Consider the following 15,830-nt stretch of genomic DNA (forward strand, 5'->3'; position numbering starts at 1 on the left):
CTTTGCATTTAGGCATAAAGAGAAATATACCATCCACTGCAATAAAAATAAAAAGTTGAAACATTTGGAAAGGAAAAAATCCCTCCACAATAACAGAACACATCTTTGAAAAGTAACTGGCATTCAAAGTGTTGTGGACATTACAAAAAGTATAATAAGAACACAGTTTGATTAAACAAATGTTATTTTACATCTACATAACACAAGTAACATGTAAAACACAGATTATTTAAAAAAATAGATCTACATTTCATATACTTCTGGTTACATGGCATAACTAAACTCAGGGGTATCAAGTCAATACAGTCCAGTCTCCTAAATTAAACCTGATATTCATAAAATAAACATGACCTCTGTGATGCATTTAAAAAATAATTTAAATGTTTAAGTGGTTCAAATGCCACTCATAAAGGTATGTCTCAATCAAAGCGACAAAGAAAATGAATTTTAAACAGTAGAAGGGGATACTCTCATATTAAGACAGATCCGAACTTAATTCAACTGTTAAAATCATCTGACTGTATGCGCTGTACGCAAATCAATACATTCTCTGAGTTTTATGATTGGCTGTTCAATATTAATTTCAGTATATATATATATATATATATATATATATATATATATATATATATATATACACACACACACACACACATATATACATACATATAATGAATAGATGTGACAGCCATATTTTCCCTTTCACCTGACAAAGTCCAATCTGCACAACACTGAGTGGGTTAATTGTCACACCATGTGGTGATGACAAGGTGATTGAGGATCAAGTGTGCAATTTCATCATCTCCTAAGCTCTGCTCACAATATTAAGCTCAATACTGTAATACAAAATATGAGTGGTAGTTTACGATGTAATAAAATGTCTGAGTGGTAGTTTCATATGAAAAAAAATACATACAGTAAACTGTTAGAGAAAGTGCATGAATGTACAGACAAGGGTGAAAAATCACAAACAGTAATGGGAATGATTTTAGCCACAGTATCAATATCTGTACCAGTCTGGCTATTGCCTCTCACATACTTTTTCACAGTATCATGATCAATAGTTGTGTACAAGTGACCAGAATATTCTGTCATGAGAAACTCTCTCGTGGACTATAAGTGCTATCAGACGATTTGCATTAATTATGTTTTCCACCAGTGAGTATAGTATAAAGTATTTTTTCCAGCTTGTTTCTGAAATCTGAAGCAATTCTTTTAGTGTTTCCTTTTTTTTAAAGAGCAGGATATTTCTTTGATAAACCATAAACGTTTACCTTGCGAACACACACCGAGTAATGTAAAGGCTGACAGAATACAGGAGCAGAGTTCAGCCCGATAAAGATATGGTATTAATTTGGTCCAAGCAGCACTAGCAACCATCACAGGGCAGCACATCCCATTTTAGGCAAATAAAAAAAAACCCAGGCATATACACCCAGTCTTTATCTCTCAACCTGTTATCAGCTGGTCCCTCTCTGCTCTATCCGTGTCAAAATAAAATACTCTCTGTTCAGACCCCAAGTTTTTTCTTCAGGTCAAAGTATGCATCAAACCTGGCCAGAGCATAGTCCTGCACGGAAGAGCAAAGCCAGAGATTAGGTGATTTTTTTCAATAGCAAATTCACACTCTTAAAGCAAGGTCTGAATGGTGTACATTCTTCACATTAGATATCAAAACAGGCCATAATAACTGTTAGAGATGGAAATACATTGTTTTTACACAGGAAAGTGTATGTGTGCGCAATCTAAAAATATTTAGAAAGACTTCAAACTTTACCGAGATTAAAATAAAGAAAAACAAGACAAAAAAGTTTGCAGGTAGTACAAACATTTCACTTAAACATTGTTGGGCTCTGTTTGCAAAACTATGCATACATATTTCATCATTCATTATTCAAATTCTAACCCACCTCTAATTCTAAAACTTCATGCACTTCATATTCAATACTAAACCACTATTTAAGCCCTAGCGTGATGCGTGTGGGCCGGAGGCACGGTTGAGCGTCACTTCACAGCTGTCTAACGTGGTGGCTTTGAACGACCTCTCATAACTTACTGCTTTTATAAATCGTGATGTAAAATGTATGATATAACATATTTAATCTTAAAAAGGAATTATAAAAATTACATAAAAAGCTATTTTAATTAAGGGGAAAAAACATTGCCATAAAGCTTTATTTATTGCACAATGCATTATTCTGCCAATTTAAAATTACAGACTGATAACAAACATCAAAAGACTGCTGTACTGTTATGTACATTTAGACATGGCTACAGCTTCCTTTTGCCCAGAGGAAGAATCCATGATCAAAACTAACCTTTTTACAAACAGACATGACATGCATAAGAACATGATGAAGGGAAACTGTGGACTCACCATGTATCCAAATTCTATGGTGGATATTCTAGCCTGGATGATGGACCACAGACCCCAAAAGAAATGAGAGGCTAAAGCAAACCTGTGCAATTACCAACAGATCCATGTTAGAGTTATAAAAGCATATAAAAGCATGGGGCCAATAAATTTCCAGATGAATGAGCTATGCAAACCTTTTATCCATGGCAACTATCTGATGGAAATAAATGTCTCATCTTTGTTGGCTTAACCCCAAAGTCATTATTTTGTAATATCTTGGAACGAGGCCCTTGTGTGGCAAGTCAGAGGCCTAAAGCAGTCAACATGTTTTCAGTTTAAGCTCTATGTGTAGCTTGAAACTAAATTGCCTTGGTGTTTTCCAAGAAATAGTCCCATGAATTAAAAGGAATGGATTAAAATAGCTGTTCTTCATGTGGAGGCATTCTGGCCCTAAAATCCATAAATTTGTCAATACTATGAAGCACAGATTATATTCAAACCCATATGATGCAACACCCTGTTAGAACATAGTGAGAGGTACTCACCTATTGACTTCTACCAGCATCTCCTCTTTGAGCCTCAGCTGGTCCTCTTCACTCAGGTTGTCAAATCCGTTGTCATATTCTGCTAAGTAGTTTCCAAAGAAATGCATCTGAGAGGACAGACAGAAAATGGATTACTTAAAATCAAATAAAGCTAAGGTTAAGATTCAAACAACCAATTTCACTAGGAAAATCAACACCCCTTCTAAACATGTAAACCCTGCAAAATCGAACAGCCATTGAAACGAATGTGGTTGGTTAAATTCAGTTGAATGGAGGTAAGGGTATATACTGACAGTTGTGTTCTGTCATATCTAACAAACCTGTTGAGCTTTGGTGGGATAGTTGTTGGGGTTAACTTTGAAAAATGGAGACTTGTCACAATTGTAGTCATACATCCACTCACAGAAGTGGTTTCCAATATCAAACCCTCTGTAAAGAATAAAAAACAAACAAACAAACAATGTAACTCAGACAGAGTGAGGTGTCTTACACAACATAAATTATGCAAACTCTAAAACTCATTTTTGTTTGCAAAAACACTTGAGGGAGCTATAAATACTCTTTATGCAGTTTTACAGGCAGCCGAACCCTGGTCATCTCTCTACCCAGTGGATGCCCTCTGATAACCAACTCTGCCTAAATGCCAACAGTGCCCAGTGAGAGGGAAAAAACAGTGGTTGTGAACCCAGGACTCCTCCAGATAAATCAAACTGGCTGAAAAACAAACTGGGTTGAATAGCTCTTTGAGCAGCAGAGAACAGCTACTGTGGTAACCAGACAATAGACACATCTCTCTGGTTGTGAAGGCCAAGCCTTGTTCCAGTCATGCACCTCAGGTTCTGACCATACTGGAGCAGGGGAAAAGGCATGACTCAATCCCCTTTAAATGAGCTGCATCACTGCTCTGGAGACAAACTTGGAAAGGAATATGGGAAAACAAACATGCATGACCACCCCTGCTCTTCTCTGTGGTTTTAATAACAGCCAAAGATTCCCTGTTGGCAGAACCCCTGAGTGTAACCAAAATGCCCCTAACAATACACACACATGCTCACACACACACACACACACACACACACACACATACACACACACAAGCCACTCCATATTCATTTCTTGGAATGAGGGTATCCAAAGAGCTTTGGAGCAATCTAGTCTTGTTTTCTGTTTGAGCGTGTGTGAGAATCTGAGGGCCTTGCAAGCAGTGTTTTGTCTGGCCTTTCGGATGACCGCCAGAATGTTTTTCCCAGAAATGGGACGGCCAAGTATTCCCCACTGTACTGGAATGAAAACTTAAGACCCAGGGTCCAGGAATAACAAACCGTAAAATATTTGCAAAAAACTAAATGTAATTTTTAGACTTAAAAAAATGGAAACAGATCAATTTCATGAGGGAGAAGACCAAAACAAACATGATTTTTTTTTGTTGTTGTTTTTTTGCAGAACAGTTTACTAAATAAGCACGTCTATGAGGACACTATGTGAAGTCGAAATGAATCTAATATGGATCAGAGAGAGAGAGAGACTGCAGTCTAGCCATGGTCAGAGAGAGAGACTGCAGTCTGGCCATGGTCAGAAAGGGAGACTGAAGTCTGGCCATGGTCAGAGAGAGAGACTGAAGTCTGGCCATGGTCAGAGAGAGAGGGACTGTAGTCTGGCTATGGTCGGAGACAGAGAGACTGCAGTCTGGTCATGGTCAGTGAGAAAGACTGCAGTCTGGTCATGGTCAGTGAGAGAGAGACTGCAGTCTGGCCATGGTCAGAGAGAGAGACTGCAGTCTGGCCATGGTCAGAGAGGACATTAAGGACAGAAAGCTGGAAAGCCCAATCAATGTGGGAAATTTATAGAATTAGATGGAGTGCCTGGCACAAGTCCACTGGCCCTATTAGTCATGTCCTAGAGAGGGATAAACAGAAAACAAAATATAGCCAAAGGCAAGCCAAAATGCAATGGAAAAAGCAAGCAAAAAACAACTGCAGGTGATGCAGTAATTAGAAGGGAAAGTGGGCTGCACCGCAGTAAAAGAGAAACTGAAAGACTGAATGACTTCTAAACATGTCACCCTGACAGGATTTCGATTACTAATGAAAAGAAAGAAGGGATTCATTCAACCTGTTCTTCCTGTCGGATTTAAAACACAATGTTAATGAATTCCATCTGCGGAAACTTAGTGCTAAGAGACAAGCTGAGATAACCATATTTATTTACGTCATAGGCCACGGACGCAATGTAACCAGTGTCCAGAGTTTGGTGATAAGTGACTGTTTGAATTTCAGGGACACCACTGTTTACTCCCATGTGTCACGTTCACCTAACTGAGAGAATTTTGAAAATCAATGATCTTCCATAACCGCTGTGACACCTAGGCAGGTTTAAATCACGCCATTAAAAATCTCGCTGTTTTAGAGCCCTGAGTATTTGTTACAGACCTGTAGTTATAACTGCTGTATTCAAAGTCAATCAGCATAAGCCTCTGCCTGTCGTAATTTTCACGGCCACTCAGGAGCAAGATGTTACCTGTACAAAACGTAAACACACACATACACACACACAAAATATTCATTCTCACAACGCATCACCTTAACGGATGTCAGGACAAAAATAATCGACAATGATTAGACATTACTTTGTTTAAAGCAATGCTGACTTTACCTTCCTGACAGTCATTGTGGCAAAAAACAACCGGAGAGTGAGTGGAGTCCAGCAGACACCTGCACACACACACACACATAAACACAAACACAAGAAAAACACAGAGACATTTCTTTATATAACTCTGATCACTTGATATTCTCTTTTACAGCAACAATTTGAAATCCTCTTGGAATGTGGCAGCCGATGCTAACAATGCAGCCGAATACAGATTACGTGGCAGAAAGTTCCAGAACAAAAGAACAGAACAAAAGATGCTTTTGTGTGACAATGTTATTTAGTAAATTTCATTTGGCACTGGACTGAGAGCACTGTCACGTGGTCCATACATGGACCAGAACATCTTGAACGATGCTCAGGGAGCCATGGCCTTACTTAAGATTCTCCAGCTCTTGGGGAAGATTGTAGCTCAGCAGAAGAGCAAACTTGCGAATCTGGGACTCTCTGATAAAGGTGAGCCGCAGCACTTGGTTCAAGTATCTGTCAGAGGGATGAAAGTGTGTGAGTACGAGAGGAAGAAACTGGGGCAAAAGCCAGATAATAATGAATATGATTTCAATGGAGATAAGACTCAAAGCAACTAGCATGTCATCGCAGGTAACAGCTTCTGGAAAAATCCTTGAAACTGTCCTATGGACACAAAGCAGAGCGCCGGAACATTCAGATTTGACTAAGATAAGCTAATCAGCGTTGCAGCTCAAGTGTCTGCACTTATCATTGTTATCGATTAACCTGATAATTGGCGCCAGCACTCACAGGTACTTAAATACAAACAGTTGTCATGCACTAATCTTCCCAAGGCAGTGATTCTGAAATGTTGTTTGAGGTTGCAATTCTGAAGCCTTATAGGACAATAAAATAAATACAGTGACTCATAAAATATAGAAATAATTAAGCTATTTTATGAATGATATCTTAACACAAATACGATGACTTAATTCAACAACCGAGACTTTCTAGCTCCTATCAATTCCTAATGTTACATAAGGATACAAACTGCGTCTAACCTGTCTGATTAAGAAAGTAAAATGAAAAATACAACTGTGGTGTGTGAAACGTGGATTTTGTAACAAGAGAACAGTCCAAAGTGTGTTAACTCACATACTTTCAGTGGGCTCCCGTGGGGCCAACTATGGGGCCCATGAGGAAAGCACCTGCAGGAAAACTCTGAAGTATTAGATAACAAAATCTCCCTCCCTTCACTAACTACTCACTTTTCCATGGTGCCAAACAGCCATTTGGGTTCCTTGTTAAAGGGCATTTTCATTCCGTGAAATTTGGCTATCTTCTCAGCTATTTCAGCTGATATGCTGGGAATACTCAGCTCGTCTGTGGCCAGTTTTCTGCTCTGTTGACACAAAACAGGACAACAGGGTAAGCTTGACGTTTATTCAGTAACAGTCCACATTAAAAACAGACCTCCTGGTCTTCACCTAATTGTTATTATATTTTCCCTGTGCTCGAAACCATGTCATTTCTCAAATAAAAACACCCTCAGAAAACTAATTTTTGCCTAGAAAAGGGAAAGAGCTGTCTGACCCCAAATAGAATCAATACAGCTATTGACAGAACTTTAGCTTATTGATATTTTTTAACCAATAATTTTATTGCAAGGATTGCACTGACTAATAATGAGAAAATAATGCAATTATGAGCACTAATGCTTAGCGTCCACATAACTAAATACTAGTCAGAATCAAGAAAACTGCAAAACGGAAAAAAATCAAATGATAGTCCATAAAGAGGAATAATGTTGTGTCTCTCATCCAGCACCATCTGCCGATTATATAATATTATTTGCTCTATTTTTGCTTTGTTCTAATAAGAACATGGAGAACTTTGGCTCAAAATCCTTTTTAAAGTTACTTAAACATGCATCACTGCACATGCAGAAGTGTACAGAGAGAGAGAGAGAGAGAGACAGAGACAGGGAGAGTGAGAGAGAGAGAGAGAGAGAGAGAGAGAGAGAGAGTGGAGAGGAAAAAGCATAAAAAACTTATAAACAAGCAAAAAAAAAAAAAGAATACCAATCCCAAATAACTCACGGGAACAAACTGCTCCAATCTTCCCTGGGGAAAGATTCCATAGAGTTTAGGGCCTAGCTCTCGCTCAGCAAGGATGGCAAACATCACGCTCTCCAGAACCATGGCCTCAGCTCCCTGCACAGATATACCCACACACAGACAAACACACACACACACACATATATACACAAACAATTAAGCACAATTTAAAAGAAACAGTGAAGGTACAGATCACGCTATCCTAAGACCCCATCCCATTCCTACCCCCTGCCACCATCACCACTACAACCACCAGTACCACCACCTCCACCAAAGTCAGAATGAGTGTGTGGTTGGTTGGCCGACGGGACCAGGTCAGTGAATGGAGAAAGTGTTCTGTGGAGGTTGAGATGAGCGTGACAGTATCTATGTCGTAGTTGACTGTTTACATTTGCTTTTTCAAACAGATCAAACCGAGCCAAGTGTTAGTGGGACACATATGCCCCTAAATGGGATTAGTTCAATCTCTCTTTAAACAGACGAAGGCTGGAACTAGAGCAGGACAACTGAGCCATGGGAATGGGGGTAAGATCTCACTCGAAAAATAACAACCTTTTTTGGTTTTCACTGAACGGATCAAATGTTACTGTACAGAAAATCAAATATTGACTCAGGAAAAGAATTGCAGATGTGGTTCCACCATACACCGTGTGTATGGTAATGATGACTTCATCAAACAAATACTTGATCACACAAACAAAAGCTGTAATTATTTCCGCGAATCCGTAGATGACTTCATTTGGTACCAGTCGGCCCATCAGCGGTGAATGCAGCGACAGGACTGACAAGCTGAAACTGGTCAGAGCGAAGAAATGTAAGAAACAAAGGTGGTAATTGTGCTAGGAGAGGTCATGCTTGCCAAAGGCAACGATCATTAATTGTGGCTGCCTAACTAAGGACGACATCAGCATTATCCCTCTCTCCTTCATTTTTTTTTCTTTTAAAGCAGAGTTAGAATGCACCCCAAGCGGTCTGAGACAGCCTGAATGCTGAAAAAAACTCAGCATCTTTTCAGTCTAGCACTGAGAGGTTTCAGAGCTCAGCTGTTTATCGATGTATTTCGTAAACGCAAAATTTTACAGTAATGAATCGTTTGTTATTCCATTTCCATATATGCAAATAGTCTGCACGCACTTCCCTGTACATGTGTTACTGTTTTATTTCAAATACACAATTATCATTTGATCGAGATAAATGGATGGGTATTGAAGACAAGAGAGAAAGGGGGAAAAAAGACATCGTGCATTATGTGTTACATAACATCCTATCAATATGCTGATGATTCCCAGATGAAAACCTGCTAACATCATAAGCCTGATTACCATAATCATCCTAGCGCAGTGTCTGTAACATGCAGCATGCGTGTGCATTGCTTGGCAAGGGCATGCGGTTCACTGGGAAGAAGTAGGTCATTAGAAAACACAGTGCTGCCTTCAGATGATTCCAACATGATGAATCAAAGGACACGAAAACATGGGGAGTTATCATTCCTACATTATACAATAACCTTATAGCATCCAAATAAGACTGCTTCTCTTGATTTACAAAAACAAACAAACAAACAAAAATGGATTTCTGCTTGCATTTCAGCTGAACAAAAAAAAAAAAAAAAAGGACAGATAAGAATTGTTTTTTTCGTCTTGTCTCTGAACATTCTAAATATTCTGTGGTGAACTTCCTTTCGTCTAAAATAACCCACCTTACATTGTCAAAATATTTCAAAACACACCCTCAGGTTGGGCAATCCTGAACCGAGAATACTTGGAAACCTGTGCATCAAATAACATCCGGTTTTCTTTGAACAGGATACTACAGGGATACTGTGTGATCCGACCTTTTGCACAGAGATGGCAGCTGGCCAGAATACACAGAGGGAAATTAAACTTCCTCAAAAAATGCTGACAACAACATGAAGGACCACAAAAAATGACCAGACTGTCAAGATAATCTTTTTTTTCCCTTGGAATTCAAATGTGCCGAATAGTTCATTGGAGGACGTAAATGTTTTTTTTTTTTAATTGTTCAGTATTTTTGAGCCCTTTGATAATGTCTCTCATTTTCTGTGAATGAAAATAATTTAGGAGCTACACAGCTCATAAATTACAAATTGAGCTAAAAAATCCATTTATCCATTCAAAATGATACGTAATAACACAACCAAATTCTATCAGTGAAGCACAATACAATGTGTCAGTTAACTCCAGATTTTCAAAAAAAGGAATCCATGCACACCATGACATACTAACACGTCAGTTGTGGTCAGTGTCCTGAGAATGCCAGCTACATCTGCGCACCACCTTTCTTTCTGTTTCTCCTTCTCCTAGTCACTTGACTGCAGGGCAGCCGCCATAGGGTTTTTCCAATGCTTCTTACTGCTTCAGTCACAAGTAATGTTTACTGAGTCAGATGGCACAGTTCCCATTACAAAGCCACATCCACATGCAGGTCAGCATTAAGGTTAAAACATGACTTGTAACCAACATATGCCTAGCTGTGACGTTTAGAAAGTAGGAAGTGCATGTACAAACAATCCTTCTACTGAAATGCATGCGTAAAAACATAAACAATAATAAGTTAAAAAAAAAGATGAGTGTGTATAAAAGAGGTGAGGATGAAATGAGGTCTACAGTGAACAGAAAGGTTAGACAGCTGACTCAAGCAGCAGACAGTGGAGTTAAAGCTAGCATAAGCTTATAAGAGGATCCGTGTCTGTATGCTTCACATGCAGAAATGCAGAGCAGACAATTAAAGCTATACCAGTGAAGTGTGTCAGGGCAGCATGAGTCAAAAACACTTCCAATGATCTCTTCCTGTGAGCCAGTTGTTATCACAATTTAGATAAGAAAAGGTGCAACTCAAACACTGTGGTGAAAACACTTTTAAAAATGAGATTTTTTCTTTAAAGATTTTGACAGAATGTCCGCTTAACTAGTAAATGTATGTCAGCATCACGGTTATTACATGACTGGTAATGACTAGTTTTGCTAGCTTAAATCTCACTTTCCACTGGGAGTGAAAAAAAAATTCACATTGTTTGCCTCTAAGAGAAACACATGTATAAATACCACAGAATGAAAAATGATAAAAGATACAATGACTTTAAAAATTATGAAAAACATTTCTTTTTTCCTCACCCCTGTTCAATTATCAAAATAACAGCACCATCGTGGTTTATTGAATGGAGTGTGATACAATATTTGCAAAACAGTTCATTCTTGTCAGAAAAGGGACAAGACTGAATTTCCATGACAGTCACTGATCTGAGTTCTTTAGTTCTCTGGCCACGAGGGGAGGTGCTTTTCAGCTCTTACTAGAAATGTGTCATATGTTTATCCAGTAAGGTATGAACAGTGGCAAAATGCCTGAAGTGAATGGTTGCTGAGTCCTCAAAGCCTGTCAAATGTCTTACATTATAGAACATCTTTTTTCACATAAATTGCCAGCATCAACAGACACCCCACGCACTAAAAAAAACCCCCAAAAACACCTTTTCTGTTTATGTTACTTACTTGAAAGAGATTTTCTTTGTCTGACTGTCTGGACTCTCCTTTATTACAGGACATCTATCAATGAAAGAAAAAGTGAAAGACTAACCATAAGTACATAGTATTGCTTATAAAGTTGTGTAATACCATCTTTACAGGGTGTCAATAACCAATGAAAAACAAGCACCCCCTTTTCTTTGAAAAGAAATGCCATTGTTTATCAATACAAGCTAACAATATCATTTCTTTGACAGCAGGGACATGGAGTATTGTAGAAAATGTCCCAAAAGAACTAAATCAAAACAGAATACAGTAGCTCATGGTAGGTCAAGGGCTGGCTCTTGGTTTGACAGGTAGAGAGTCAACATTAAACTATGCCAATTATGGAAACTGGTTTTGGTGTTCTTTTTTTCTTACTCATACCGAAACTCTCATCTCCACCAAAACACTTAAATAGACAGTGGTTTCTAAGAAGCACTAAAATACCATTTTTCTGATTTCATAAGCGTGGTGACACTCAACCCTTATCATAATATCATCATCAGATGACTATTAGTCAGGAATTACTTCACCAGTCCCAGGCACTGAAACACTCATCAGCTGTGAATCATCTGTGCAACTGATACCTTTACATAAGAACACATATCTTGAGTGATGAATACCAAAAAGCAGAAACGGAGACATACAGAAGACATTTCAGTATGCGTTATGTTTCCTCAAGAATAACTGTCAATAGTTTTAAGCTGTGCATAAATTTGGCTGAAGACAATGCTGTGGCTTCAGGGATCTCATACTGTACCGTGAGTGAAATGGAGGGATCACCTGGAAACAAGAGTACTCAAGGCAAGCTCCTTAGGGAATGCCTGCAGCAAAGAAGACACGCATGTACAGCCATGGAGGTACATCACCCAACAAGCCTCGTATTCAACCATACCAGCATAAGCGCACACGCAAACACACCCACACAAACACACACACCCTCTCTCACATGCACTTTCCCACAAACATCCAAATGCACACTGACACAATAATACAAACAGTCTCTCACACACAAGCGTCCCCAAGCAGTCAAACAGTCGTACTGCTGGCATTAACCAGAAAATAGACCATCAAACTGGGTGAGTGAGTAGTTTGTGGGCGAAGGGGCACTTTCTGCATTCTATTCATCCCTGAACTTAAACAAGAAAATAAAAAAGAAACGTCTTCTCTCTTAAAAACCTTAAATGAGAGTGAATGCCCATGAGTATATCTTTCTAAAGCACTTGTTATAACGACAATCGTCTTGGGGATGCCGTCTACAGCTAATCTTTTCAGACCATCACTAGAACAAAAATGAAAGCTGTTAACAAACAGTGAATCAAAGAGATCAACATTATAGGCTGGTTTTCCAGCCAAGAACAATATTTTTGGAGTTTTGGACAAGTAGAAATTTCTTGGTGAAGAGTTAATTCACATGGAAGTTCAGGAGACACATCACTTCCGACATCTACTTTAAAACCTTTTGTTAAAGTTACAAACGTTCTCTCTGAGTGTTGCTGCTCATCCAGCGGCGAGTAAACGGAGAGGGAGGAGATTTCCTCGGTCTCTTTTATTTTTTGGTGAAACACTCAGATCAGCGCTAACGAGACTAATTCCAACGAAACAACGGTTTGTTCTTTTCTACCCGCGCGGAACGCAATGCTCGTTTGCAAGTTATCAACGTGACCACAGCTGTTCAGTTTAAAAGCCACAGCAGTCGTACTGCGTGGTCCGCCGACAAGATTCTCTCCTCGGAGACTATCTCTCTCTCTGTCTCTTTGTGTAATTGCAGGGCTCAAACTCAAACACGCGCACACCTACACCTCCTCTAATTCTTTGGCGAGATAGCCACTTGGCTTTCCTTTTTGATACACTGTAAATATTTGGGTAGTTTGAAATAAGTGTTTACTACATTAGTGTTTTCAGCAAGTGTCGTTTAAGAGAACCCTGTTATGATCTTGTTTTCATTCAGATGTTGACCAGGGTCAGGCTATAAGAACTCCTAAATCCTTGGAATACTTTATTAAGTCGTTATTATTTACATTGGTCATTAAATTAAGGTTGTAATGTTTCGATTTAAGCAATATTTTCCTAAAATAAATTCAGTAAATTCCACGAAATACTAAAATTTCAAATTTAAGGTGCAAGTAATTTTGATTACTTCACTGATTACTGTGCATTTCAAATGTTTGCTCAGTTAAGGTTTAGTCCAGGAACAGTCATAAACCAGATTTAAGGAACAAGCCCTGTAAAATATTCATGCAAGACAAAACGTATTGGTCAGTTGTAAGAATAATACTATACATCTGAAACTTGATATAGTCAGACATATAGTCGACTGGGGCATTAAAGGTCATATGCTAATGATTAACTAGCCCTGATCTACACTAGACAGAGGAATTTGTACCACTGAGAACTATAATGTTACACGTGAATAACGGGGGGGGGGGGGGGGGGGTAAACCAAGTCGACAATGTTATGTCTGTTTGTCAAGCAGTTGCGTCACAAACTAGACCTAATTTTCTCATTGCTGATGTGATGAGATCTCCAGCCTAGAATGGGGAAAATTTCACATACTTCAGTGGAAAGAGGACCGATCTACTGGACATTGAAAATACTGAGGAGATATTAAAGCCATAATTCTCACTGCTCAAACATTCTTGTCTACGACAGCACAAACCAAGTTTTTACTGTTCATTTAGATGTTTAACAACTGCCTTACAATTTAATGAAGAGATATTCCACAAAGTGTTCTAATAATGGGAACCATGGGGAACACACCTGTAGAATCGCTCCATACAAGCGAAGAAGGATGCTTCGGGGTTCATCTCCCACACTTTGTACTTTTTCCGGCAAGGAGCAGAGGAACAGCTTGTTACTCAGGCCCCCCCTGTAGCAAACCAAAACACAGTCATCTCATTAATAAAACAAAGCTCAAATTCATCAAATCACCTCATTCCTATAATGAGCAGCTCTGTGACTCTTCAGTGTCTGAGGAGGGGTGACACTTTTTTAAAAATAAAATGTTATTATATGAGTAGATATGAGTCAGTAAAATGGAACCAGGACAGTGAATGCTGAATTGTTTTATGTAGCGCCACTGTATATACAGCCGTAAGACAGCAGCTGGCTGTAATTTATTGTTTTTGAAAAACTGTTTATTTCCCATATGAAAGACACGTGTTAGAGCGAGTAACAAACCCTGACCAATATTGTCCCACACAGCGCGTGCCAATAATCGTGGTGTAAGCTAGAGATGGCTGATTTAAAAACAGCCTCCCTCTAGGGTAAAAAAAGAAAATGGTAGACTTGACTACGAAAACAGCGTCAGTCACTGTACGCTCAGATGTCCACTGTACCTTATAATGGTGATTTGAAAGTCCTCCTCATCTACCGTTTTCCAGGCTCCGAGAAGAAATTCTTTACACCAAAGATATGCCTTATGCTTCGTTTGTTCGTCGGGCTCCTCTGGTCGAATAATGTCGCATTCAGATTCGGTATCAGGCTGTACTTGAAGCTCGTTTTCAGTGACCAGTAACCCCAAAGACATCGAGGGGGAAGACGAAACCCCATTAATGAACTTGGTCTTCATGTTTGCTTTAGGGTAAACAGGCTTTGACTGATTTTAATAAAAGACTGATATTGTAAATGAGGACACTGAGATAGTAGATGAGATAGTAGATGAGATCGTATTTTTCAGCAAGAGATCTTTGAAACAATTTAAGAAACAGCTGATCGAACGTGTAACATCGATTGAATCAAGGAGCACGCATTCACTATTTCTTCAGCAAGTGATGTATTAATGCAGCCTACAGTAGCTCTAACGCTAGATGAACAAACCACTGCTCTTTTTGCCGTGTGCAATTTGTTAGAATTAAGAGTGTTTGTGTCTTACGTCATGTTACCACGCCCATTCTCTTCTTTCATTGGCTGCCCTGGGCTCATCCCTTTGGTGCGAAAATACAAAGAATTTGCATATGTGCTTGCACAACACAAGTATATGAAAAGCTGTTGGGATGGGTTGGGCAACCTGTTATGGACAAAACGTCGTCAGTTGGATTATTTCATGTAACCGTATGTAAAAGGACGTCATTATAACCTTCCCATTCTCGTTCGAGGTAAAAAAAAGTGTGTACAGGAATACTCCCCTGGTATGACAACCCCCATACAGCGATTTTAGTTTGCGTCGCTGTAACAGCTGCGAGTTGGACGGCTTTGGTTATATGCGTTATGGGTCTGGTAAATGAAATGACAGATTTCTCCGATTTTCACAGACTTGCCTTGTATAATTCAAAAGGTCAAAATTTGCAGGACATTTCGAAGAATGTCCTCATATTTCCCTATACAGAAATTAGACCCTTGTGTAAGTTTAGAGCTTAACCGAGGCTGTACTGTAAATTATACAGCAAATAATACATCTCTAACTGTATACAGATGCACAGAACTAGAAGATCTAGTTCTACAACTACTAGCATCTTACGGGATTCTTCCTCTCCGGTTTTGATACGTAAACTCCCCACATTAATTCATTATTCGTCATGCATTAAGCTAGTATGCATGTGGATTGTCTGTGTTCTTAATTTGGAACCTGGGTGAGTCTGTGGTTTTGTTCATAACAGCATACTTTCATGCTATTTAGCATAAACGGGTCACTAATAACTCAATACTTGTGAAACATGCCTCGGACCTATGACTATCGTCACACCCTTCA

The 15,830-nt window shown here is 39.0% G+C and overlaps 1 protein-coding gene across 1 annotated transcript; it reads right to left on the reverse strand.

Moving 5' to 3' along the window:
* Nucleotides 1–663: 663 nt before the first annotated feature.
* chka (choline kinase alpha) lies at nt 664–14,945 on the reverse strand. The gene is made up of 12 exons (XM_030794405.1): nt 14,479–14,945; nt 13,901–14,009; nt 11,126–11,179; nt 7,599–7,712; nt 6,768–6,901; nt 5,929–6,033; nt 5,554–5,612; nt 5,331–5,418; nt 3,222–3,330; nt 2,902–3,008; nt 2,378–2,459; nt 664–1,570 (listed from the first exon to the last, which is right to left on the reverse strand). Exons 1-12 carry the CDS (start codon nt 14,709–14,711, stop codon nt 1,511–1,513), a joined length of 1,254 nt encoding a protein of 417 aa, XP_030650265.1. The 5' UTR covers nt 14,712–14,945; the 3' UTR covers nt 664–1,510.
* Nucleotides 14,946–15,830: the final 885 nt, after the last annotated feature.

This window comes from Chanos chanos, chromosome 2, assembly GCF_902362185.1.
Source record: "Chanos chanos chromosome 2, fChaCha1.1, whole genome shotgun sequence".
In the NCBI taxonomy this organism is placed as follows: Eukaryota; Metazoa; Chordata; class Actinopteri; order Gonorynchiformes; family Chanidae; genus Chanos; species Chanos chanos.